The following is a 27697-nucleotide window of genomic DNA, read 5'->3' on the forward strand; positions in this document are numbered from 1 at the left end:
GTCATATTATTAACCCTTTCTTCTCATACCGTTTAGCAGTCATACGTTACCAAAAAAACGCCTCATACCGTTGGCGTTTACCATTGGATATAAGTTATCACAAAAAAGCATCTGGTTTCTACACAGGTTAAAGTTTTTACACACTTCAAATATCGTGTAGAATACAGGCGGGAGAGCAAAGAGTATAGAAGTAGGCTACTGCCTACTACAATCATTCCCTAAACAAGCTGATTCTAATTGGCCCAACTCCTCAACCAGGTCGATGAGCTGCCCAGGTAGAACCAGGGTAGAACCAAAACATGGTAGGCTAGACATTCTCTGGTAGGACTTTTACTTTCTGAAGCCAGACTTGTACACCATTGAATATAATGAACGTTTTTTTTTGCACAAAATCGTTTGCTAATAAATTATCACAAGGTTATCTGACACCAGACATAATTTCACTGCATTTCTTACATCCAGTAACTATATGCATGTGACAATAAACTTCCTTGTATCTAGTCTCTCTTGCTTGAGGCCACCAGCAATGTGTGGTGACCATAGACTGTAAAAAACAACCTATTGAATATGTCAACCAGTATTTATTTTAATATGTTACAGTGTGTGTAGCCTACACTGTACGGTTGGTATAGGCCTACTTCTCTTGGGTGCAGATATGAGGCAAATTTCAGAGTCAGGAGCGCGTGAATCCACTGAAGTGCATCCTTGACCATGACATCCAGCACGCGCCGCCAATTAGAATTCATGATATTTTCCTAAAACAACCTCATTTCAAGACTGAAGAGTAACTAACTCCATTGATATGGCCATCACACCTTTTTTAAGTGCTTTACGGTAGTGTAACGAAACACACTTTAAAGAGGCTATTAGAATTTAAATAATGTGACTTTAAATTAGTTGTAGGCAAGCAGACATCTGACTGTGTGCTACATAAACTGTTGCGTTAGTCTGTTAGCGATGGTTAGCTAACGTTATGAGGTAAGAATAAAGTTAACTCTTTTACATAGACAGTCACGCCTAATTCGCTGAAGATAACTCGCTAAGCTGTTCAATTTCTCCTGGTAAGTATTATCTGTGTAATATCAGTATTATTACAGTTTCCTCTACCCCAGGTAACGTTAACCGAGCTAACACTAGCTTGTCAGCTAACGTCAAGTTAATTTTCCGAGCTCCTCACAGTAACAAAGTGCAGTAGTAGATAGATGACGGTAACTTTACTGTACATTCATAGAATAGTATGACAGTGGAATCTAAAGTCAACATTAAAAAGTTGTGTAAACCTCGACTAGCTGCTAACCTGCATTGTTTATGTTTATTGAATGCGCAGCTTCCAACTCATACCATGCAGGCAGGACAGGCTGTGAAAGTACGGTAGTTAACGTTGTCGTTTTGACTTTAACTCTGAATTCTCTTCTGAACAGATCTCTTTTCCTAATCAAGGACACCGATACCTTTCATATTACTACTGAAAAGATGGAACATGGTAAATTAAATGGCTTGTTGACCAACTATGAAGGCAAATATAGGTGCATCGCAATAAATTAGAATATCGTGAGAAAAGTCCATTGCCCTGGCGAGACTGAGATTAAAGGTTCAGGAAACCATTGGAACTGATTAGAGCTCATCCAAGGTCGACATCTCTGTATTATAAATCTTTATTTTAATATTTTGAGAATCTGCATTTTTGATCATGAGCTGTAAACCTTAATCATCAAGATTGAAATGATCAAGATAAAAAAAAAAAAAAAAACACAAAAAGGCTTGACATATTTCACTTTGTGTGTAATTAATCTGAGATTATATGAAAGTTTTACTTTTTGAAATAAAGTATGGAACAAAGTTAACTTATCCATGATTTTTTAATTTTTTGAGATGCACCTGTATACTAGTTTACATATGAGCCTTTCTAAAGAGAAATGACAAGATTGCTTGCCCTTTTACAGCTACAAAGACTGACCTAAGTCTGTTGTTGGAGTGTCTGAAATGCCAAATGAAATGTCCAGACTCTCAGAAGCAAGCACTCCTCACAATTTATTCTATTTGCCAGCAAAGCGGTAAGGTCTGCCAGTCTTCCTAAAGTCCATTACACACCTTTCAGGTGCATTTATGAACTCTTAACATACTTTGAAATGCTCTGTTGTATTTAGATGAAAAATATTTGGCTGTTTATAATTGAATAGGCTTGCCGGATTAAAAAGGTTAGGTTATGTTCAACGTATTTAAATTTGTTTATTTGTTCAGTTGACCAGTCGTCACCATGTGTGTGTTTTTACCATCAGGTGAGAATGTGGAGTTTTTCCAGAATTTGGGAGGGGTGATGTTTGTGCATAGCCTATCCCGTGCCAGTCCCCATCCTCAGGTCAAACAGACTGCTCTCTTCATTCTTGGTGCCTTGGCTGAGTCTTATGGTAAAAATACCTCTGGTGTGTGTGTGTTTGTGTGTGTGTGCTCGCGCGCGCGTTTGTGTGTGTGTCCCTAACGTATTAGCTCTAACAGACAATATCACGGTTATCTCTAAATATATATGCTTGTAAATGCATATAAAGTCTATTTTCTATTTTTCTCTCTGTGTTAGCCTACTGTAAGCAGGCCCTGTGCAGAAAGGACACGTTTGCAGACCTGGTGGAGAGTCTGCAGCCAGAGGTGCCTGTGACCCAGAAGAGGGTTGCTGTCTACGTGCTATCAGCGCTTGTGTCCAACAACAGTAAGGGCTCGAAATGTCAGAGCTAGCTGAGATCTTTGTCTCTCATGGAAATTGGAATCAGCACTCAGGGCTGGGCATTGGGCAGTATTTCTGATACGTGTATTTCAAATACAGTACAGGCCAAAAGTTTGGACACACCTTCTCATTCAATGCGTTTTCTTTATTTTCATGACTATTTACATTGTAGATTCATCAGAACTATTAATGAACACATGTGGAATTATGTACTTACATTAACAAAAAAGTGTGAAATAACTGAAAAGATGTCTGTTGCTTTTTTTTTAAATTTAATACCATATTCAGCAAGCCATAACTTGACAAATATTCATCTGTGGGCTAAATAACTTTGCATTCATTCATAGTTTTGATGCCTTCCATGAGAATCTACAATAAAGATGTTCATGGAAATAAAGAAAACGCATTGAAATGAGAAGGTGTGTCCAAACTTTTGGCCTGTACTGTAGTGTACGTACACTACTGGTCAAAAGTTTGGGGTTACTTCGAGATTTCCCACTCCATTACACAGACAGAAAAGGGTTCTCGTCTGTTGTAGAAAGAAATGGCTGATCTTTAATGCAATATCTACGTTGCCCATTATCAGCAACCATTCGTCCAATGTTCCAAAGGCACATTTTGTTTTTTGTTTCTGATATCATTTTAAAAGGCTAACTGAGAAAACATTGGAGAACCCTTTTGCGATTATGTAAGCACATAATGTAATCTGAAAACTGCTGTCCTGATTAAAAAAACAATGCAACCAATCTCAGCTGGCATTCTGTCTATAATGGAGTGGAATGGAAATGTATAAGTGACCCCAAACTTTTAACCAGTAAGGGCCCACTGGTTTAGCCTGGGTGCCATCAGGCTACCACTGGTTAGCACTCTGGACTTGTAACCGGAGGGTTGCCGGTTCGAGCCCCGACCAGTGGGCCGCGGCTGAAGTTCCCTTGAGCAAGGCACCTAACCCCTCACTGCTCCCCGAGCGCCGCCGTTGTAGCAGGCAGCTTACTGCTCCGGGATTAGTGTGTGCTTCACCTCACTGTGTGTTCACTGTGTGCTGTTTGTGTTTCACTAATTCACCGATTCGGTTAAATGCAGAGACCAAATTTCCCTCACGGGATCAAAAAAGTATATATACTTATATACTTATACTTAATTTCAAATAGAATATAGTATTTTGTAGGGATGTAACGATTACCGGTATAATGGTAAACCGCGATAAAAACGTTGACGATAATAATTACCGTTTTCATTTCAAACATCATGATTATCACTGTTGATTACCGCGGTGTGGAAACCGTGTGTTTAATCTTTCCCAGCTTCATCCGAGCCTGCTTTTGACATACATTAGGCCTGGTACAATGGAACAAAACTGGTACCCTACTGATTCTGTTGTTTAATTGATGGTTTTAACTACAATTCGGATTAGGCTACACCTGATTTTAAAAGGCGGAACTTTTTCACCGCAAAATGTGCACTGTATCATGTAGCCACTGTGCTTCTTTTTATGTTCACGTCCACATTAAATCCATTCCACTCACGTTATCAGGACAATACAGTAGCCTAAAGTTTTATTTTGAACGCTTACTTTGGTCTCACTCATTGCATCCAAATAACAGAAATAGCAAACTCCAAGTTATGGTAGGGTAAGTTAAGCTATAAGCACATAGCCAATTTAACATGAAGAAAAAAGTGAACGGGACACTTTTTGAAACTATTTCAGCTTGTGTAGGCCCATCAGTGCTTTCTGAACATATCGAACACACTTTTAGAAATACCGTGATAATACCGAAAACCGTGATAATTTTGGTCACTATAACCGTGAGGTTAAATTTTCATACGGTTACATCCCTAGTATTTTGTCATTTGTATTGTATTGGGTTGAAGAAAATGGCTTCGTATTTTGTATCAAATACTTCATAGGTGGGTATTTTTGTAGTTTACAAATACTGGCAAATATTTTTGGTAAAACCAATAGGGCTACTTTTGGTGATGTCATGACATCATAAAAGTGCAAAACAATGAATGTAGCCTCTGACTGGTGCTGACTTAGTCATTTTCCCAGACTTGTTGTGATCAGAATATTGAGATTCAGGAAGATGATCCAGTGCAAGATGAGTAATTGTAGGTTGCTCACACACCCATACACTCCCTCTCACACCAACATCAAGTTTCTTGGAACTTTAGGCCTACTCATCAGTTTCTTAAAGAAGCCCTATGCAACAATTTTAGCAAAAATTACCTTAACTATGCAGGTTGGGAGTTGTTCTGATGGTTCTACAACACCTTTTGGGTCGTTTGGTGGGTGCTTCGTCTCCCCGTAGTGCTTCTCCGCGGAAAAAACGAATCTGCAACTTTCTGGTCCCGGACCAAAGAAATCCGGATGTTACTCAGCGGAAGGCCTCGAAAATCTAGTCAGATTGTAGTTTCTAAGAAGACTACAAAACGGACTCCGACTTGGCTTTGTTGCTGTTGAAAGTAGCCTATCCTTAGGTGAACTTCGTTTTTGTAATGTGGTTTGATAGTCTCTTGAACAATGTGTTTGCTCAACCGTTTTATTGTGAGCCCTGTATGTGTTTAGCTTGGTTTCTTGATAGCTAGCTCGCTACCTAGTGGGGGTTTAGCGTAGCAGTCACTTGCTACCGAAGCTGCAGGGGGAGCTATGTCGTGAAAAATGCGAGCCCAAATCAGGCGAAAAACCCAGAAACAGCGAAGGAATAACCAGACTTGCATAGGGCTTCTTTAATCAGTTAATCGGAAAACACACATGGAACAGGTCGTGTGGTTAACCTTCAATATTGCTCAACAAGTTCCCCCATGTATCACATAAAGCAACACAATGAGAAAATCATATTTACCATTTACCCAATTCCCCAGTTAGTTAAAAAATCAACTAAAAGGGTCACGATCCTTCCTGATCAACAGCGTTACACAGTGCAATAGCAAGCAATCTGGGCATGCATTGACAATGTCAGGCACTTGTCTCCACTTTGTACAACTTGACAAGTTCATAATAGATTAAATAGACAGATATGGAAGGTTTGGAAAGTGATTTCATGTTCCATTTATTGAGGGTTTTTTTTATATTTTCAATACAAATGCAAAAATTCTATATTTTATTTTGATACATGGCATGGCGACTGTATTGTGTAGTTTATTTTGATACACTTAAAATTAGGGTATTTTATATTTTATTTTAAAATGATTTTTTATGTATTTTTGCCCAACCCTGTCATTACTGTGGGGGAACATAGTGCATTGATGTTATTGGGGATTTGGGGTTTTAGTTTATGAGGCTTTTAGGGTGCCCTGTCCCCCTGTTATTTCCTGTATGTTAAGGTTCCGGTGTCAGGTCCATGTTCAGGAGCTGAGTAGGGGTATTACTATTCAAATAGCTATGCAGCAAACAGCTATTCACAAGACCCTATCCACAAGATATTTAATTGTCCATGCACACTTCTCCTAGGGCGCTGTGTTTCATATGTATCCTGTGTTCCAGGGTCAGGGCAAGAGTTTGCTATGTTTACAGTGTGTCCTGTGTTTAATGTGTGTCTTGTGTTTACAGTGTGTCCTGTGTTTAATGTGTGTCTTTACAGTGTGTCCTGTGTTTACAGTGTGTCCTGTGTTTAATGTGTGTCTTGTGTTTACAGTGTGTCTTGTGTTTACAGTGTGTCCTGTGTTTACAGTGTGTCCTGTGTTTACAGTGTGTCCTGTGTTTACTGTGTGTCCTGTGTTCCAGGGTTGGGACAGGAGTTTGCTCACACTTCAGACTGCATCCATGTGCTGCTGAATCTTTTCAGGTACAAGGGCGCTTTAGGGTCATGCAGGTACAACCTGCAGTGTAGTCCTGAGCACACACAATTATGCATGCACACAGTCACAGGCACAGGGTACAGTAGTAGAAGCACATACACATACCTTTTATCTCACATTTCTACCTTAATATCTGCTATATATTTTATAGTAGTGCAATGCAGGACTTTTTATTTGTAAGTTTGATGGTCTGTGTGTGTGTGTGTGTGTGTGTGTGTGTGTGTGTGTGTGTGTGTGTGTGTGTGTAGGTGGAGCTTCCCTCTCTCCTCTGAGGCCAAGGCTGTGGGAGAAACTCAGATGACACAGCTCTGGACCGCTGTGTCCAGTGCCTTGTGTGGCTGTGTCAACAATCCCCAGAATGGTGCGCTCAATCATTCACACACACACACGCAAACACACTCACACACACACACACACACACACACACACACACACACACACACACATCAACAACATCAACTATCAACAACTACAGTAATGTATCACAGTCCCAGAAGAGTGCCACATGTTGCCAAAAATGTTCCCACAATTCCCAGACATTCAGAAGGATGTCTGTGAATGTCTGTGCATGTTCATATGTGTACCTGTGTATGTGTATTTCTGTTTCTTGGTAAGTGTGTTTGTGTGTGTGTGTGTATGTATGAATGCATGGGTGTATATATGTGTTCATCCGTATCTGTGTGTGTGTGTGTGTGTGTGTGTATGAATGTGTTCATGTGTGTGTGTGTATGTATGTGTTCATACATGTGTCTGTGTGTGTGTCAGGTTTTCCATTGGCCGGGAAAAAAATGAAATGTCCGACAAAATTAAATCTCTCCGGTCAAATTGTCCGATTGAAATTGGCTAATAATCCCGTCCCCTAACGCAATCTGAATTTGAGAATAAGCCTTAATATGTAAGCCTATATTATACGTCCTCTGGCTATGTTTTTAAATGAACAGGCTCTACCGTTTGAAAAGTAAGCTATTAAACAACACGCATAGCCTATGCTGCATTTCAAATAGGAAGCGCACGCTTAAAACTTCCATGTTAAACAACGAACAAATGAGTGAGGCGGTTCAAACATGCAGGCCCAGGCAGACTAGCCTTAACAGTTTTTTCAGAGGCCAGACGCGATGGATGATAAATTGGTAACGTCTGAAGCCTCAGATGTCCGGTCAACTCCACCACCACCAGATAAAAAGCAGAAGTGTCGGGCGTATGTCGGAATCAGTGACATTGGAAGTGGAGTTGGGGGGGGGGGGGGTGCGGCCGCTCCAAGACACTGTCATTCTCCGTGTACACTGGACATGCAAAGTGTTCTTTACCCAAAGCATACAGTAGGCCTATGCGTTCTCTGTCTATGATCTGCAGGGTTAGGGCCTACTCGACGAGGAGATTACCGGTCCGCGGATAATTTCTGGCACAATTAAACGGTATCATTGAACCTCATTCTTGTGTGTGCGCATCTGTGTAAGTTAAACAGTCACCACTGGAGATAACGTGGGTAGCAGCAACAAACAACGTAGCCTTTTTAAAACAACGAACGAAGCGGACTCTTGCTGTCCATGAAAAGATATTGGCTAGATCTTGTTAGGCATGTTTAAGTTAGGCTAATGAACATGTTGCATTCTATACAGCCTGATTATGCCATTCTTTAAGCTACATAGCCTGTCTCCAGTTTTCCTCAATTTGACTAATTAAGAAGCGATAATAGGATATTTGACCGGCATATCATCAAAATGTCCGGAAAACGAAACCTCCATTTTTTTCTAGAGGAAACTCTGGTGTGTGTGTGTGTGTGTGTGTATGAATGTGTTCATGCGTGTGTGTGTGTGTATGTATGTATGTGTTCATACATGTGTCTTTGTGTGTGTGTGTGTGTGTGCAGACCTGAATCAGCGTGTGTGTATGTCGGCGTTTCCACTGGTGTGTAGCTGGCTGCAGCAGATGAGCCCCCCTTGCCCCCAACTGCTCCAGCCCCTCTGCTCCTTCATCGCCATGACGCTGCACAACAACAGTAAGAGTGTGTGTGTGTGTGTGTGTGTGTGTGTGTGTGTGTGTGTGTGTGCCTTCCCTGTTCTCCTCTCTCTGTTTTTCTTTCTCTTGATTGAATTGAGTATTTTGTCACGTGGTGGCATGTGTAGTTGATGAATGGGACTCCTCCTCATGTGTTGTAGTGGAAATATCATATTAGCCTGCAGGGGGCGCCTTTTAGCTGAAGAGAATAAAGACATACATTTTACTGGCTGTTTTCACTGTGTGTGTTTGTGTGCATGTGTGTTTGTGTGCACGTGCGTGTGTGTGTGTGTGTGTTCTAGTGTGTGCTCAAGAGTACTTCTCGTCGGTGGGTGGGCTGGGGACGTTGTGTGTGAGCCTGGCTGATCTGGTACCTGAGAGTGTAAAGAGCCCCCCAGCATGCAGCATGGCCATCATGCTCACCAAGACACTGGCCGCCTGTGTCACAGACAACCGTAAGACACACACACACACACACACACACACACCCATACATACACATGCATACCACAAACATCCACACACACACACACACACACACACGCACGCACACACACACACCCATACATACACATGCATACCACAAACACCCACCCACACACACACACACACACACACACACCAATACATACACATGCACACCACAAACACCCATACATACACATGCACACCACAAACACCCACATACACATACACCAGGGATTAAAGTGAAAAAAAAATATTTGACTGAACTTTTTTCAGGCCATAAGTCATACGTTGTTCATATCTACCTATAGAGATAGCACCCCTTTTGCGGTCGCGACCTATTGGTTTTTAATGTACAAAAAGATGCAAACAGCAAAGTAAAGGGAGTATTCGCCTTATTCACAAAGCGGCCATTGTTTCAACCAAAACGAGGCTACAGGGTACACTTACTATATAATTAATGCCACCTACAGGTAAATGCATATAACATAACAATCCTATGATTTGTGTACCCTGTAGCCTTGTTTTAGCGGCCAATGGCCGCCATGTGAATAAGGCGAATTGCGAGTGTTCTTGATTGAGATTGAGTTTTCCTGATGAACAAAACGATATTTCAGTACCATCCCTGACCATTGCTGACTAGCCATTGCTGTTCTTTTCTACTGCAGCAATATTGTAGAAAGGCTTTAACTTACACTCTTATTTAATTACTTCAGGCCAAAAGTGTTTAAAGGGGAGAATTTTTTTCTTATTAATATGCAATTCAACACCAAGTAAAATCTACAAAATCAAGTTTGCAAGACTATTTCCTCATCAAAGTAAACGAATCAGAACATTCGAGATATTGTTGCCTCATCCGCATAAAAAGGTGCCATGTGTAATGTCCGCCAAAAAATCAATTCTTACTCCACATTCCATAAAAGATGGGGGCAGTATACCTCCGAAAATAAGTTGGTCTACCCTAGAGTAACAACCAAGAAACGTGTATTGCAGTTTGGCTGGCGGTTATGTTGCCCTTATACCGCCTCCCATGGCCGAAACTGGTATTATGACACCTGTCGGGCTGTGGCTAGTAATTTAGCATGCTAATTCAGGTTGATATCTCTGCAGCACTATACCTTGTCATTTTTTTAATGACATCATCACCCTTATTTCTTCTCATTCTTTTGATGCGTGTATCTCATTTTTGGGATATTTTTACCTCAATTCTTACACATGGCACCTTTAATGAAAACATGGTAGTTTTGAGTTTTACAGACAACTCAGTTTTCCAATGAGCAGCAATACTGTGTGTGCTCATGTAGGAGGTCTGCACATTTGATAACGGTAATCTGGAGAGGGCGCTTTTGTCTTCAGCAACAGGTCTTATAAAGTTGACAAGAGGTTGCGATATGCCGGGGCGGAGCCAGAGGGGTGGCTCCGGGTGGCACAGGCCACCCTTGAGATTCGATTGGCCACCCCAGGTGCCACCCCAAATCCTAGTCTACGATTGGCCGTTAACATGGTCTAAGGCGGGACCTTTCTTGGTGCACTTGCAGCAGTTTGAAGTGTCAGACATCAGAAATGTAAGTGGCAAACACGCTTGCTTTTATTGGCCTGCGGCACAATTGAACTGCGGACCGAAAGGTTTCCCCGATCAGGAAACACTCCTTAATTCGCAACTTTGTGTAGGCTTAACAGAGGTAGCCTAAATATCGTGCCTATGGCGATGACAGCTTTAAAAAAACAACAACATTTATTTCACTTGTCTCGCTGGATTGAAGGCAGAATGTGGGCTGTTGCGCAAATAGATGAATGAGGGTCAGGAGATTCCGTTAACAAAAACCTAAAGTTTTGCTAACATTTTCTCCATTATTATCGGAAAATATGTCTCCATGCAGGACAGGGCTGGTTCTAACCTAGGCTAGGCTACTATATTTGGGTGGGCTGGTAGAAATTTTGGGTGGGCAACATAGCAAAGCTGTCAAATTGGATCAAAACTAACATAAACACAAAACAAACACAAAACAATCAGTACTACCTAGCTTGAGTTGCTGCAGCCAACAGCCAGGGATAGGCAGTATGTCTGATACATATTAAAATACAAAATAGTATGTAGTCATTTTTATTTTATTTAGTTGGAAAAAAATGGCATCATATTTTGTATCAAAATACTTTATAGGTTTGTAGTTTAAAAATACTGCCAAATACTTTTGGTAAAACCAATAACCTACTTTTGGTGATGTGATTATAAAAGTGCAAAACAATGAATGCAGCACTGGTGCTGACTTGTAATTTGCCCAGAGTTGTTGTGATCAGAATATTGAGATTCAGGCAGATAAGTAACATGTAACAAGGTTGCTCACACACACAATACACTCCCTCAAACCAACCTCAAGTTTCTTGAGAACTTTAGTCATCCAATTCGAACACATGGAACCGGTTATGTTGCACCATTGTGCAATGTGCACAATGTTTGCTCACATCCACAATACACTCCTTCATACCAACCTCAAGTTTCTTGAGAACTTTAAAGTTGTCTATCTGTGCGTCACAAACACGACTGACCCCCCTACTCAACAGTTCGCGATGATGACAGATATTTTTTTTTTTTTTATGCTAACACGCTCAGTCAAAACCGTCCGTCGCAAATTGTGAAACACATTGTTGGACATGTCATAACAGACGGGATAATAAATTGCATAGGCTACGGTTTATATTGCGTCTTTACACATGTTAAGCCCTCCTTACACTGACAGACTTTGGAAAGATTTGCAAAGATTTTAAAAAGATTTTTGAAAGACTCCTACAGTCTCAGACCCTCTCACATCTAAAGACAAGTAGAGTTTTAAGTCACTGACTATGATTTTGCAATCAAACTGCAACTAGATTCCTTTAAATTATTACCCATCGTGCAATAGATAAACAGGAACCGAAATAATAGCCTACTGAACTCAAAGTCGTATTTTCGTGTTTCTGCAGCATTGTTTCATGCGTGACATCCCTAAGGGACTGTACGATATTTAGCGGGGGGGAGGGCCGGTCGCCAGAAAAATGTTCTGCCTGGCCCTCCCCCCTGGTCAATTTTTTTCCCCCAGGGGCCTCCCCCCGGCTCAAACAAATTCTCCTAGGCCCTCCCCCCTACGTGAATCAAATAAAACTGGTCGAAAAATTACGTTTACAAGGTTAAAACGGCCAGCAAATGTCATAAGCACACATACACACACGGGGCTACAAACCAGTGTTGCGCGGGTTTGGTCACAAGCGGCCCGCGGTCGCCCGATATTTTAATCAACCCGACCGCAACTCGGACCGCGAATATTAATTAGGACAAAATTATACCCGACCCGCGATCCGACCCGATTATTTACGAAATGTGTGCTTTTGGTTATAGCCTGCATGCAATAGTCCATTTCTGTAAAACAAACTAATTTATTTGCGAAACTTTATGCAGTAGAACTACACAGGCATGCAGGACATAATGTTTGCGCAGGAGAGAGAATGACAATAAGAGCGCAAGCAACCACCAAGGATTAGAACACTAGGATAAGATTTGGCCATGGACATACTTCTTTCGAAAATAGAAATGGGGAGGCAAGGTAGGCAAGAGAGATACATTGCTGGTCAAAACGTTAGCGTAAGAACTGGTTTAAAATGCTGAATGAAGCACAAAGCTTTACTAAAGCACATCCACTGTTTAAAGTCACAAACACAACGAACTAAGGTAGGCTAACTTTTATGCATGCGTGAACCTATACATACCGGTAGATATGGCTGTGTAGTCTGTGCCATAAGATTTATTCCTGCAGGCTGCCCGTTTCGGCTGTCATACTTTTAAATGGCTTCGCAAGAAGTAGGCCTACATAGACCATAACTTGTACTACTGTCATCTTCTTTAAGAACTTTTCCCAATATTTCCCATAGCCTATATCGCTTTTCCTGAAGGGGTGTCTTTATTATTTTAACTCGCGTCTTCAGCTTCTTTACTGTTGACTTACTGTATTGATGCTTTACTGTATTGATGCTAGCCTTCTCGTGATATTTTAAGTAGGCCTATTTGTAGAAAATATATATTTAATTAATTTTAACTGATCCGCCCGCAAATGACCCGAATATCATTAAAATATTTGGTTTATGACTCATAACCGCGGGTGACCTGCAAGCTTACGAGGGGAGTTGTGGGAGATTCAGGTAGGGTTGCGACTTTTGGGACTCGCCCACTCTGTCAAAGAGACGTGAATCATGTTTTGGCCTACAAACCTTTTAAAATATCGAAAACGGATCATTGATCAGGGGAAAAAAATATCATGGATCAGGAAAAAATAATTTTCCTCGGCCCTCCCCCCAGGCCAAAAAATGTCTCATGGGCCTTCCCCTAAGGCTTAAAAAATTCTCTTAGGCCCTCCCCCCCCCCGGTAAATATCGTACAGTCCCTAACCGATATAGGGTTGTTCTGTCACATGGAAGAGCCGACTAAATATGTATAAGAAATTACAAATATTATAAGAATAACAAATAATCATATAGGCTACTGCTGTCGCCTACTTTGCCCCTTCCTGTTTGGTGTTGGAGAGAGAGAGGTCACTATTTGCATCAGCCACGACTAGAAAGACTTTCGATAATATCGTCGTAACGGCAAAACTTGAAAAGGACTGACTCCGACTGACTTAAAACCGCTAAGATTGGCACCTTACACTTAACGATCTAGTTGACGGGAGCGCGCCGCGATTCCAGCACTGCATGATTTCTGTCCGACTTTGGAAATTTAGTCGCCAACTGTGATAACAGACCAAAATCGTACAATGTAAGGCCGCCATGGTTGCATTGATTAAAAACTGTAACACTAATAGGCTACATCGGGTGGCATCAGGCTATCTGTTCAAGTCATAGGTGACACCCAAAATTAATGACCTGACAAGAGTTCGCGATAGTAGGCTAATAAATTGTATACATTGATGCACGGTAAGAACACAGCATAGGCCTACTCTTATCTCCGAATTCGCACATAGAGCTCACAATGTAGGCTAGGCTACCATATCCAAAAAAGTTAAACGGATTGGCCAACCTCATCAGCTGTATGATTGTGTCACTATAATCCAACTTTTAGACCGTTAGTCCTCCAGACGTTTTTTTTTAAGCAAACGCCCCAGGCCAATGAGACAATCGTGTAGGGCCCTAGCAATAAACAAAGCGAAACTCATGGCTGACGTATCTTCTTTAGCGGTCACTGATTGAGACACAGAAAGTTCTCAAGAACACTATTAGGTCTTTAAATATTTAACATCACACACATTAATTCATCGGACCGCCCCCCCCTCCTATTTTTTTTCTCATCGGATCTGCATCGATCTCAAATATGGCATTTCTAGAATCAAATTGACGGAAATCCGTCGCACGACGGAGAACTTTAATCCTTGACATACACACATGCACACCTGCTCACACACACATTCGCGCACACACAAATACACACACACACACACACACACACACTGAGCCTGATCTTCCTCTGAATGTATCTGTCTCTCCTGTAGCGGGCCTGGCTGCTGGTCTGTGTGGGCTGCAGCTGGTGCCAGTGTTGCTGCTGCTGCTCTCCTGCCCCAAACTGGACCACAGAGACCAGCTCAGTGTGGTGCTCACTATGGGCCTCTGCACCGACTCCTCCGGTGAGTGTGTGTGTGTGTGGACATCATGAATTGCCTCAGTGTCGTTGCCTCATGTTGTGACTCCAGTCCACTGATGATCATGGGGCCCCATGGGGATCAATAAAGTATCTATCTATCTATCTATTTATCTATGAATCATAGTGTGACTGTAAACACATGCATGTGTGTGTGAGTTGCATGTGTGTGTAAGAGTTTGTGAAGATATAAAATTGCCTCTGTGTAGTCCTCACCATGGGGTAACTTTGTGTGTATTTGTGAAAGTGTGCCTGTTGTGTGTGTGAGTGGGAATGTGTGTATGTATGAATCACTTCCTATGCAATATGACTCGTGTCCACTAGGTGTCGCCCATTAGTTATTGGAACATTGTGAACATTCTGCCCCTCCTCTTTTCTCTCCACTGCTCTGTCTATTACTCTTGCTTTCTGTCTTTTCAATCTCTCTATCGCTCTACTGTCTGCTTTCTCTCCCTCCGTTAGAGGAGCACCAAACTCAGCTGTTGGCTAGCGGTGGTCTGCCTCTGGTCATCTCTTTGCTGACCGACACACAGGACGAGGAGCTCAAGAAAGCTGCAACCTTCGTCCTACAGACCTGCAAAAAGATCAGTCAGTGTCTCGTGTACACACACACACACACACACACACACACACACACACATACACACAGATATTACCACCTGCATCTAATAATCAGAGCAATTTCACACACACACACACACACACTCACATGGATACACACACCCACACACACGCACACACATTATCCAGAGACACCTAGAGCAGAGAATACAGTATGTTTTCTTCCATAGCATCAAACCCACAACATTGGAGTGTGTATGTATGTGTGTGAGTGTGTGTGTGTGTATGTTAATGTGTGTGTGTGTGTGTGCAGCTGGGATGCTGGGCCCTGGCCTGGGGTCATGTCATGAAGAAGAGCATCAGAGTGAGTTGGAGAACCACTGGAAATCTGCCAAGGATATACTACAGAGGATAAACAACCTAGAGAAGCAACAGGTGTGTGTGTGTGTGTGTATTTGAGTATATGTGATATGGGTTAGAGGTATAGGGGATGGTCATACACAGCTACAGATGTTGGCCTACAGTATAAGGCATATGAGAATGTGTGTGTTAATTTGTATAAGTATAAGTATGAGTACTCTTTTGATCCCGTGAGGTTAAATTTGGTCTCTGCATTTATCCCAATCCATGAATTAGTGAAACACACTCAGCACACAGTGAACACACAGTGAGGTGAAGCACACACTAATCCCGGCGCAGTGAGCTGCCTGCAAAAACAGCGGCACTCGGGGAGCAGTTAGGTGCCTTGCACTTCAAGGGTACTTCAGCCGTGCCTACTGGGTGGGGCTCGAACCGGCAATCCTCCGGTTACAAGTCCGAAGTGCTAACCAGTAGGCCACGGCTGCCCGTAATTTGTCTGTGTATGTGTGTGTGTATGTGTGTGCGTGCGTGCGTGTGTGCGTGCGTGTGTGTGAGTGTGTGTGTCCATTTGTGTGTTTGTGTGTGTGTATGTGTATGTGTGCATCTCAGGCAGGAGAAGAACAGTGGGAACGGGATGTGGGGAATTCCGCAGATCAGCAGGAAGGAACTTTTGGCATTCCGCTGGCCCCGCCCCCTCAGACCCCTTCACTCCAGCGCTGTGACCCCCCTGAGGAACTCTGGGAAGGGACGCCGCTGCGCAGTGTCAGGGGTCACCACCGGGAGGGACGACTGAGACACAGGAACAAGACGCACAAAGAGGTTTGTTCATCCTCCCCATACAACCCCTGTATGAGCACCACCCCCCCCCCCCCCCCCCCACACACACACACACACACACACAGACAGACAGACAGTGAGACATACATACATACATACATACATACACACACACACACTTGCATGAGCATAGAGCAACACACACAAGTACACACCGATATTAACATACAGAAGCCCACCATACATCCCCAGACCTAACAGACACACACACACACACACACACACACACACACACAGACATGATGACATACAAAGACTCAGACTGGACATTCCAGACTTACACACTTACAAACAAAGATCTGGTGTTTTACACACATACACAAGTACACACACATTCACAGTGGCATACAAAGATCCAGTTATCCAACGTTACACACTCAGACACGCACGGAGCTGCCATGCACCATTACATAAGATAATCAAATGCTCATGTGCAGTGCTTACAACATCCTCAACCATCTGACCGGGGCAGACTTGGTCCAAAACCCACAGTGCTATCACACTGCTACTGCTCAGAAACTCTCTTGCATACTGCTCCACTGGCCCGAGGCACACTATGGCTCTGATAAAATAAGAAGACAATTCCAGACCTCAAAATATAAGTTACATTGAGAAAGGAAACACATAAAGCAACTCTATGCGGCAAATTGCCACTTTTTGGGCCATGCTTTTATCAGGCCAGTTTTAGTTTTGGTGTAATTTTCATATTACTTTTTATGGTGCGTGGTCATTTTCATGCTCATTTTGATGGTGCGTGGTCATTTTCATATTCATTTTGATGGCGCGTGGTCATTTTAAGAGAGGATATGCACAATGTTGTTCTGTGCTCCGGGCGGGGCACGCCACCAAAAAAGGCACGCCACAAAAAAAGAAAGAAAACAGCACGACAACCTTTCACAGCATGGCATCGCTGACTTTATCGCAAGAAAACACTAGTTAGTATTTTCGCAAGTGCCAATAAGGCTCTGGATGGTGTTTGCTAGGTTTTGTATGCCTTTTAGGTAGCACGGCAACCTTTAACAGCATGGCATCGCTGACTTTATCGCCAGAAAACACTAGTTAGTATTTTCGCAAGTGCCAATAAGGCTCTGGGTGGTGTTTGCTAGGTTTTGTATGCCTTTTAGGTAGCATGGCAACCTTTAACAGCATGACATCGTTGACTATATCGCCCGAAGGCTCTAGTTAGCATCTTCAGAAGTGCCACTGTGGCTCTGGTTGTTTATGCCTTTTAGCAAAAATGTGCATAGTGCTGCCTTAAAAGGCTTTATTTGAGTGGCTAAATCATCAAAAGCCAACATGAGTCGACCATTATTGGTCTTCATCAAGGCTTTGAAAAGACATATAGCTTTATTGGTCCTCCACTAAAGCCTTGGTCTTTCATCAACAGCAGATTCAGTGCGTCCACTCCTCCTTATTACAGGCTGGTTGATATTACAGGCTGATTAGCAGCTAAGGCTGCGTGTGTGCATGTGTGTGTGCATGTGTGTGTGCATGTGCGTGTGCTTGTGTGTGTGTGCATTGTGTGTGTGTGTGTGTGTGTGTGCGTGTGTGTGTGTTACTGCCTCCCCAGTGGCTGTTGCTCACGCCCATAACGCAGAGCAGCCTCTTTTTCTACAGCCTGTGTGTGTGTGCGCGCATGTGTTTGTATGTGTGTGTGTGTGTGTGTGTGTGTGTGTGTATGTGTGTGTGTGTATGTGTGTGTGTTTGAGCAGCCTCCTTCTGTACTGCCTAACCCTGCAGTGTAATGATATGCCTGGAATCGCTCTCCTAACCACATGCTATGTGTGTCTGGAGGAAATTACCCACAATCCTTCAGGAGGGAAAGAGGATCCAGGCCTTTTCCACACCTTCCAGTTCCAGTGGCAGAGCTGTCAGAGCTGTCTGCCCAGTCAACATATGCAGCTTCGACACACAACCACACCAACATACACACACACACAACCAGCACGCACACACACCCAGAACAGCACACCCGCAACCAGCGCACACACACACAACCACACCAACACACACACACACACACACACACACACACACACAACCACACCAACACACACACACACACACAGGCAGGTAGTGACTAATGGACCTGTCCCTGGTAGTCTAGTTGTGTGTGTCCTAGTCTGGTTGTGTGTGTGTGTGTAAGCACATGTGATATGTTTAAAAGAAGAGGAATGTGAGAATGTACCACAGGTGAAACATTAAAACATTAACTTTCTCTCTCGCACACACATACTCACACACACATGTGCACATATACCTATACCCCAGTGAATACACATACACACACACACACACACACACCCGCACTCACACTCATATACACACGCACACACAGCACACTCCCATTAACACACATTCCAGATGTTGGAGTTTAGGAAAGGGGATTCCCGGCCTGAGAGCCGCCCTGGTGACATCACCACCTCTGTGATGCTGCCCAGTTATGCAGCCCAGTTCCATCTCAGTTCCATCTCAGTCACTGCCTCAATCTCTGTCTAGATAGAGACCAGGGTCTGTAATCTCAGTCTGTAATCTCAGCTGCATCTCTGCCTAGATAGAGACCAGGGTCCATAATCTCAGTCTGTAATCTCAGATGCATCTCTGCCTAGATAGAGACTGGGGTCTGTAATCTCAGTCAGTAATCTCAGCTGCATCTCTGCCTAGTTAGAGACCGGGGTCCATAATCTCAATCTGTAATCTCTGGGCCCGTCCACACAGAGACGCTTTTTGGGTTAAACGCAGAGGTTTTTCTTCGTCTTGGCCGAGCGTCCAAACAAATCCTGTAAACGCACTGCCCGAAACCACACTTTTTTGAAACCTGGTCCCAGAGTGGAAAAATCTGAAACCGTAGCCCTTTTGAATTCGTTTGGATAGCGAAACCGCACATCCTACTTACGTATCGATGATGTCATCGCCACACCTCAGCTGCCCTGGACTTGACACTTATAGTATTGCCTAACAATACTAGTTTTCATACATGACATTACCTACGATTACACTCCGTAGGATAAATATCACAACTGGTGCTGCGCAGCGCCGATAGCTTATGACTTGGTGGACTGAACACTGTTTTTCCCGGTGTTTTTTTATGCATTCTAGCTACTGTCAGTGACACGAGAGAATGACTGTTACTAACGAATGTTTTATAACAATATTATAAATGTGGCGACGGAATAGCCTAGAACTTGGGTAGGCCTTGTGTTTAGTAGCCTAATTGCGGTGATAGCCAAAACTAATGTGAATCGCGGACTATCCTACAACCAAAGAAAGTAAAGGAGATTATTTGTAGCCTACCTGCGTTAGCCAAATAAAGGACAGGACTGCACCCTTCACAAACCGTAAAAATGAAGTTTATTAGTTTTACAGTTGACTACAGTTGTCAGTTCACCATCAGTCCCCACAAACAATTCTGGTTTCCTTGCACTAGCCATTTCGTCGTAGCCTATTCTGTCTGTTTGTAAAGCCTACAACGCGAAAGTTTTGGTCAATTACTGTAAAGAAACAGTGCCACCTATAGGCCTGGGATATGAAGTAACGTGTTGAGTCCTGTTGAGATGGATCCGTTTGGACGCAAATATTCTTGATACGGTTCCAGGGAAGACGGAGGAAAAAAAGATCGGTTTGGTACGTGTGGACTAGGCCTCTAGATAGAGGTCGGACTCTGTAATCTCACTCTGTCTCGGTCTAGCTAGAGACTGGGGTCCGTAATATCAGATGAGACTTCCATCTCAGCCTCGTCTCAACCTCATCTCAGCCTCATCTCAGCCTCGTCTCAGCCCAGATAGAGGTCGGCGTTTGTAATCTCAGCCTACATAGAGGGCTCAACAGAGCTTCAGTAGAATGTCGGCATTGTGCATCCAGACAATCTGCATATTACTACAGTCACTCAGCAGTCTGTCCACACAAACACAACCTGTGTAACTGCGTGTCTGTTTCTGTGTGTGTTTCTTTGTTTGTGTGTGTGTGTGTGTGTGTGTGTGTGTGTGTGTGTGTGTGTGTGTGTTTGTGTGTGTGTGTGTGTGTGTGTAGCCTCCTGTGCGGAGGGACATTTTCGGTAGTGTTCCAGAGCAGGACCTGCCTCTCGAGAGCCACCACGCCACCGTCCAAGACACCGAGAGAGAGAGGGAGGAGAGAGAGGAGACAGAGAGGGAGCAAAGAGAGAGCAATAGAGGGAGTGTTAGCATGCTGAGGGAGACACAACAGAGGCAGAGAAGCAAGGAATGGAAGAAGAGAGAGAAAGACTTCTCTGTCCAGAGAGAAAGAGGAGATGTGGAGAGAGAGAGGAGAGATATGGAGGAGAGAGAGAGAAAGAGAGATATGGAGGAGAGAGAGAGGAGAGATATGGAGGAGAGAAGGAGAGATGTAGGGATGGAGAGAGAGGGGGGCAGGGAGGAGAGAGAGAGCAGAAGAGGGCGGGGCAGAATTCCAGCCCAGTTAGACTCCGCCTCCCTCACAGACACATACAGCTGTCAACCAGCAGAGGGTGGTAAACACACAGACAGGTAAGACACACACACACACACACACACACACACACACACGAGCACACACATGTAGCCACATTCCCAGCGAGACTGTGAGAAACTGATCTGTGTTTATGCCCACAGTACCCATGAGTTCAGGATACCAGATCCCCTCCCGAACTCCGTCCCCCGACTCAGACCCCGGCCCCCATCGGATGGTAACGCTCCTTCTGACATTTGCACCCGTTTACACACACATGTACACACACGCACACACATATGCACACATATTCACACACACACACACACACACCTGTTTCATGTGACTGTTGGTTGTTTGACTGGTTCTCTCTGTGTGTAATGTTGATCCCCCCTCTCTCTCTATCCCCCTCTCCCTCTCTGTACATCCACCCACCCCACACACACACACACACACACACACACCATCCCCCTTGTCTTTCTCTTTCAGATGAGATGTCCATCTGCTCTGAGATTCTGGAGCAGGAGATCCAGCGGGTGTTGATGACCCCTGCCTCCTTTACCCACAGTGCACTGCGCTGCTTAGGTGAGTGTGTGTGCGGGTTCGCTCGGGGTCAGACGTCGTCTTCTGGGGACCCCAGGCGAGAGGAAGCCAAACCCGAGCCTGATCAGATCTCCCATCATGCACCAGTAGGCTGCAGCAAGCAAGCACAGACACGGCCCTGCCAGAGGGCTTCTCTCATGCATACCTGTTCCCACACAGGCACACGCGCACACACACACACACACACACACACACACACACACACACACACACACACCCCTACTCACTCAGGCTCAGCTGATGAACACACACCTGCTGGAGATCAGTGTCGCCTCACTGCCTCTGATTTACAAGTTTTTTTGTGTCCTGTTTTTTCTGGCGTTATTTAACTTCCGTCTCCATTCCTGTCCTCTGGCTTCCTTCTCGATTCCTCTGTCTCTGCTTCTGCTTCTGCTTCTGCTTGTGCTTCTGCTTCGCTTAGCTTTTTCTGCCTTAATCACCCCCCAACCCCCATGTTGACTTTCTCTCCAGTGTCTTCTCTATTTGTTGCTTATAAAACTCTGTCTGCTCCTCTTTCTCTCTCTCTCTCTCTCTCTCTCTCTCTCTCTCTCTCTCTCTCTCATGGTCTCTCTATCCCTCTTTCTCCCCTCATCTCTCTGTCTTTCTCTTTGAATGTGAATGATCAAGGTTGAGTGATACCTGCTGATGTTTTTTTTTTCTTTATTTAGCTTGCTTTATTGGGGGCCTAGCAGCGAAGCTGCGAAGGCACCCATTGAGTTACTAGCTTTTCCTATTATTATTCCTCTGCCATTGGAGTCTATGGCAGCCCATAGAACGCCTGGCTAAAAAGTGCTGAAATTTGGCAGAAAGTTTCGGGACACTCCACTGACCACTCACGCTAATTTACGGATCTCTAAACCTAGTCGTCTAGCGCCACCAACGGGTCAAAATTTGGCCGAAAATTGAGCCGCTGGGTCTAAAGTTATGAAATTCGGTGCACTGATTCAGGACCGTCCCATGATCACTCTCACCAATTTACAGAACTCTATGCAGAACACTCTAGCGCCACCAATGGGTCGAACCTGGACTTGCATTCACACATGTGACTATTGAATGGTGCGTCCGGTTTTCAATAATCAAGCACCATTGGAATCCCTGGACCGACCGAGTTCAATGACCCCTATTATGTAACTTTCCGCCATATTGGACCTCCGCCATATTGGATTTAGTCCAAACTCTACGAAAAGTTTCAGCGTTCACAAATGTCTTCCGATTTCCCCGAAACTTGGCGGAGATCATCACACCGAGCTGCACAAAAGATACTTGCCAGATTTTTCAATTTCAAGTTTGTTTGCCCATGACAGCCAATCACACATGGTGACGAAGTCGCCTAACAGGAAGTGGGCTAACATCTCGGCTACGCTTTAATGTATGAAGTCCAAACTTGGTACAGGGACTTGGTATCTGATTGTGAGGACGCACTAGGAAATTGGCATCATTTGGCCTCTATAGGGGGTGCTGCAATACAGGAAGTGAGCTTGTATCTCAGCAACGCTTTGATGTATGAAGCCCAAACTTAATACAGGGACAAAGTAGCTAATTGTGAGGACATGCAAGGAAAGTAGTCTCATTTGGCCTCTAGGGGTGCTGTAATAAAGAAAGTGAGCTCACATCTCAGCAACTCTTTGTTGTATGAAGTCCAAACTTGGTAGACGGACATGGTAGCTGATTGTGAGAACGCTCAAGGACATTGGTATAATTTGGCCTCTAGGGGCACTGTAACAAAGTAAATGAGCTTATTTCTCAGCCGTTCTTTATCCAATTATCATCAAACTTGCTGTGAGTGCTTGCTCATGCCATGGCAACACCATTCCTGCTGCTAGGCCCCCACATTGCTGCTTGCAGCTATATGTTTATTTCGTTTTGTTATGTTGGTTTATTTTGAATGTGGTTTGGGTTGGGTTAGAGTGTTTTGGCGGGTTGAGGTTTTATTATGGGCTGTTTTTACTTCTTCTTGGTTTCCCTTTGACTGAAAATGAAGGAAACTTAAAAGTCAAAGTCTCCCTCTCTCCCTCCTCCCTCGCTTTCTCTCTCCTCCCTTTTTCTCTCTCTTCTCTCCTCTCTCTCTCCCTTCATCTCTCTTCTCTTTCTCTCTCCCCCTCATCTCTCTCTCTCTCCCTTTTCTCTCTCTCTCTTCTCTCTCCCCTCATCTCTCTCTCTCTTTTCTCTCTCTCTCTCTCTTTTCTCTCTCTCTCTTCTCTCTCTCTCCCCTCATCTCTCTCTCTCTCTTTTCTCTCTCTCTTCTCTCTCTCTCCCCTCATCTCTCTCTCTCTCTTTTCTCACTCTCTCTTCTCTCTCTCCCCTTATCTCTCTCTCCCCCTCATCTCTCTCTCTCTCTCCCCTCATCTCTCTCTCTCTCCCCTCATCTCTCTCTCTCTCTTTTCTCTCTCTCTTCTCTCTCTCCCCTTATCTCTCTCTCCCCCTCATCTCTCTCTCTCTCTCTTCTCTCTCTCTCCCCTCATCTCTCTCTCTCTCAGGTTGTGTGTCGGGTGTGTGTGATGTGAGCAGCCGATCCTTCGGCGCCCTCCTGCGCTCCAGCCAACAGAAGTGTGAGACACACCTGCTGCTGCTCCGCGCCGACCAGCGCCACCGAAAACAGCTCAAGCACACACACACACTCTCGCACCCCAGCGACACACATACATCCTCTCGCTCCAGTGACACAAACACACTCATCCACGGCAGCGACACACACACACCCAGAGCCTGCAGGGCTGCCGCCAGCCCTGCCAGTCACACACACGGCAGCCCAGAGAGCAGCTACTGTACCGTGGACACACACTGTGAGAGCGACACACACACACACACTCACGCACCTCTACCCCTCAGAGAGAGCAAAGCAGACACATGCCCAGGGGGCCACACACAGCCTCCGCATGAGAGAGACGGGAGAGACAGCAGAACACACAGGGATTACCTCACAGGTACCTTAGCTCACATCTCACTATCCTCACTTCTCATTGGCTAGCTCTGTCAGCATTACAGCTTATCATAGGCTGAGGTCATCACATTTCTAACCATTGATTCCTGTTATGGTGATTCTTAGTCACTCATAGCTCACAGCACTAGTTCTGAATATTCTCTTTCATCATTGGATGTGGTAATCGGCATCAAAACCTCTGATTGTCTCGTCATGGTGTCTGTTATCACCTCTGGAGCGTCTCGCAGCTCACCGGCTGGCTCGGCATCACGAGAGCTGTGGTCGTGTGGCGATCATTTCATCACATTACCTCAGATAATCTGCACCCTGTTCTCCTGCATGAAGCGCTTGTGTCTGTCTAGACAGCCACCTAACTGGCGTGGCATTGTTTTAAAAACATCAGCAAGTTATCTGGTCACGCAGATGTTATTGGCAGCGGCCGCCTCTGCTGCTGGCGTCTCATGACTGCCTCCTCGGGTGGGGGAAGCTGGTGGCCATGGCGCGGTGCGGTCAGTGGTGCTGATTCAGTCAGGCCATGCTGACTCAGCACATCAGGGCAGCCAACCACAGGGCACTTAAGAGCCTCAGTGATGACTGGCATTAGCGTCTAGCGTTAGACGCTCAGCTCTCAGCTGACGGGCTAAATGATTTACACACCGCAGGAGATAAAACTCCTCAAACCGGCTTTGAGATTTATCCTTTTATTGAAAGCACACATGCACATGTGCAAACAGGAGAATGCACAGGAGAGCTGTGCTGCAGAGGAACAAGAGAGAAGAGAAGCACTCTGATCTGTACTAACAAGCTGCTTGCCCTCTTTAATCAGAAAGTGGTCCTGTGGAACTTGTTATCATGCTGTTACACTGAATGTGCCCCTGTGTGTGTGTACGCAGCGTGAGCAGATAGCTGATTAAAGAAAGGACATGGAGTATGTTGACACCTCTGCTGTAAAATGTTGCCTCAGATTTATTGTTTTAGTGCCCTATCAGATAGCTCAAAGACAGAGGGGAACACAAGCTTAGAGCGCAGAACAGGGAAGAGCTTTTTTCTTCTTCTAGCGGTTGGGTTTGGTGCCTGACAATGTGTCAATTTCGCTTCTGTAAACGCTGCAATGCAATGTGTTTACTGACCGTCCGGTGGGATGGAAATCTTTTGAGAGGGATGTTTCCATAGCGAGGGGTCCATTGGAGCTAAACAAACACGGCTATTTGCATGATGTAAATGCAGAATGCGCTAAGTAGGGACGGCCATGGCCAGAGCCGCAGCATTTACATTGCATTTGCATTTACTGGCCCCCATAGAGTTTTAGTGACCACACACACACACACACACACACACACACACACCGCAGAGCTGCAGCAGCCCAGGTAAGGGGAAGGAAGGCAGGTAACATACAGGGTGGTTTATATGACAGCAGGTAGAGAGGCAGTTCCTCTTAGCACAGGTGAGTTTGAGAGGTTGTGGTAGCAGGTTGTAGAGAGTTGCAGGTACAGGTTGTAAGAGCAGATATCAGACATGGTGGTGTATGTGATAACAACTTTGGAGACAGGTTCTCCTATCGCATCAGAGTAAAAGCAGGTATAATTGCTAACATGGGTGAGGTTTAGGGGGCTATATGGAGTCATGTAACACCAAACACAGGTGAGACATAATGTAGACACGTGTAACATCAAACACAGGTGAGACATAATGTAGACACGTGTAACATCAAACACAGGTGAGACATAATATAGACGTTTGCAACACCAAACTCAGCTAGACATAATGTAGACACGTGTAACACCAAACACAGCTAGACATACTGTAATGTAGACACGTGTAACACCAAACACAGGTAGACATAATGTAGACACGTGTAACACCAAACACAGGTGAGACATAATGTAGACACGTGTAACACCAAACACAGGTGAGACATAATGTAGATGTGTAACACCAAACACAGGTAGACATAATGTAGACCCATCACCAAACACAGGTAGACATAAATGTACACGTGTAACACCAAACACAGGTAGACATAATGTAGATGTGTAACACCAAACACAGGTAGACATAATGTAGACCCATCACCAAACACAGGTAGACATAATGTACACGTGTAACACCAAACACAGGTAGACATAATGTACACGTGTAACACCAAACACAGGTGAGACATAATGTAGACCCATCACCAAACACAGGTAGACATAATGTACACGTGTAACACCAAACACAGGTAGACATAATGTAGACCCATCACCAAACACAGGTAGACATAATGTACACGTGTAACACCAAACACAGGTGAGACATAATGTAGACCCATCACCAAACACAGGTAGACATAATGTACACGTGTAACACCAAACACAGGTAGACATAATGTAGACCCATCACCAAACACAGGTAGACATAATGTACACGTGTAACACCAAACACAGGTGAGACATAATGTAGACAGGTGTAACACCAAACACAGGTAGACATAATGTAGACACGTGTGACACCAAACACAGGTAGACATAATGTAGACCCATCACCAAACACAGGTAGACATAATGTAGACAGGTGTAACACCAAATTCAGGTGAGACATAATAGATAGATAGATACTTTATTGATCCCCAGGGGAAATTCAAGGTCTCAGTAGCATACAGACAACACACACACATTCACTAACAGCAGAAAAAGTAATTAAAAGTATATAATATAAAAACACAACTAAGCAATAAGGACAGTAGAAGATAAAGAATATACTAAATATACCAAAATACAAATTATACTAACACTTAATCTAAATCAATTCTAAAAACAGTATCCACATAGTGGTGATTAATCAATCAAGAGGCGCTTGCAATGACTGAGGCAGGGACTGAGCCTGTGATTCTCTGTGCATAGTAAGGTAAGGTAAGGTGCTCTGTGTGAGTGTCACAGTGATAGTGCAATGATGATAGTGGTCATGGTGATAGTGCAAATGAGTAAGTCCAACAGTGCAATAGTGCAAGAATAAAGTCTATATATCAACATATATAACTATTTTAAGAAAAGGTATAAGTGTGGCCACAGTTCGGCTGTGGCATGTATACGCGTATAATGTAGACGCATGGAACTTGTCACACAGGTTGGGCCACAGAGAGTCAGGTACTGTAGCTAGTAAAAAAAAGGTCAGATTGATGGGTGAATAGGCAGGTAAACCCTCTCCCAGGTAACAGCAGTGTAGAGACAGGAGTGTGTGTGTGCAGGTAAGAGGAGGAGTGTTAGCTTGCTTCAGAAATGCAAATCAGCTTAGTGCTGCTGCAGCCAGGGGGTGTTTGTCATGTAAGAACACGACCGACCCACTGAGATCACAC

The 27697-nt window shown here is 44.1% G+C and overlaps 1 protein-coding gene across 1 annotated transcript in view; it reads left to right on the plus strand.

The window, feature by feature from the left end:
* Window positions 1-1473: 1473 nt before the first annotated feature.
* Window positions 1474-27697, plus strand: part of terb1 (telomere repeat binding bouquet formation protein 1) — a 29950-nt gene continuing 3726 nt past the window's right edge. Inside the window, exons 1-15 of the mRNA XM_076298889.1 lie at window positions 1474-1483; window positions 1944-2054; window positions 2280-2408; window positions 2576-2704; window positions 6444-6504; window positions 6766-6878; window positions 8388-8516; window positions 8818-8970; window positions 14494-14625; window positions 15102-15233; window positions 15514-15635; window positions 16170-16379; window positions 20955-21078; window positions 21330-21425; window positions 23927-24100. Coding sequence (XP_076155004.1) covers window positions 1474-1483; window positions 1944-2054; window positions 2280-2408; window positions 2576-2704; window positions 6444-6504; window positions 6766-6878; window positions 8388-8516; window positions 8818-8970; window positions 14494-14625; window positions 15102-15233; window positions 15514-15635; window positions 16170-16379; window positions 20955-21078; window positions 21330-21425; window positions 23927-24100 — 1825 coding nt within the window. The remainder of the gene's footprint in view (window positions 1484-1943; window positions 2055-2279; window positions 2409-2575; window positions 2705-6443; window positions 6505-6765; window positions 6879-8387; window positions 8517-8817; window positions 8971-14493; window positions 14626-15101; window positions 15234-15513; window positions 15636-16169; window positions 16380-20954; window positions 21079-21329; window positions 21426-23926; window positions 24101-27697) is intronic.

This window comes from Alosa pseudoharengus, unplaced genomic scaffold (assembly GCF_046254945.1).
Source record: "Alosa pseudoharengus isolate Yale_2024_CS ecotype anadromous, Long Island Sound unplaced genomic scaffold, YU_APseudo_1.1 YU_APseudo_1.1_scf_10, whole genome shotgun sequence".
Lineage (NCBI taxonomy): Eukaryota > Metazoa > Chordata > Actinopteri > Clupeiformes > Clupeidae > Alosa > Alosa pseudoharengus.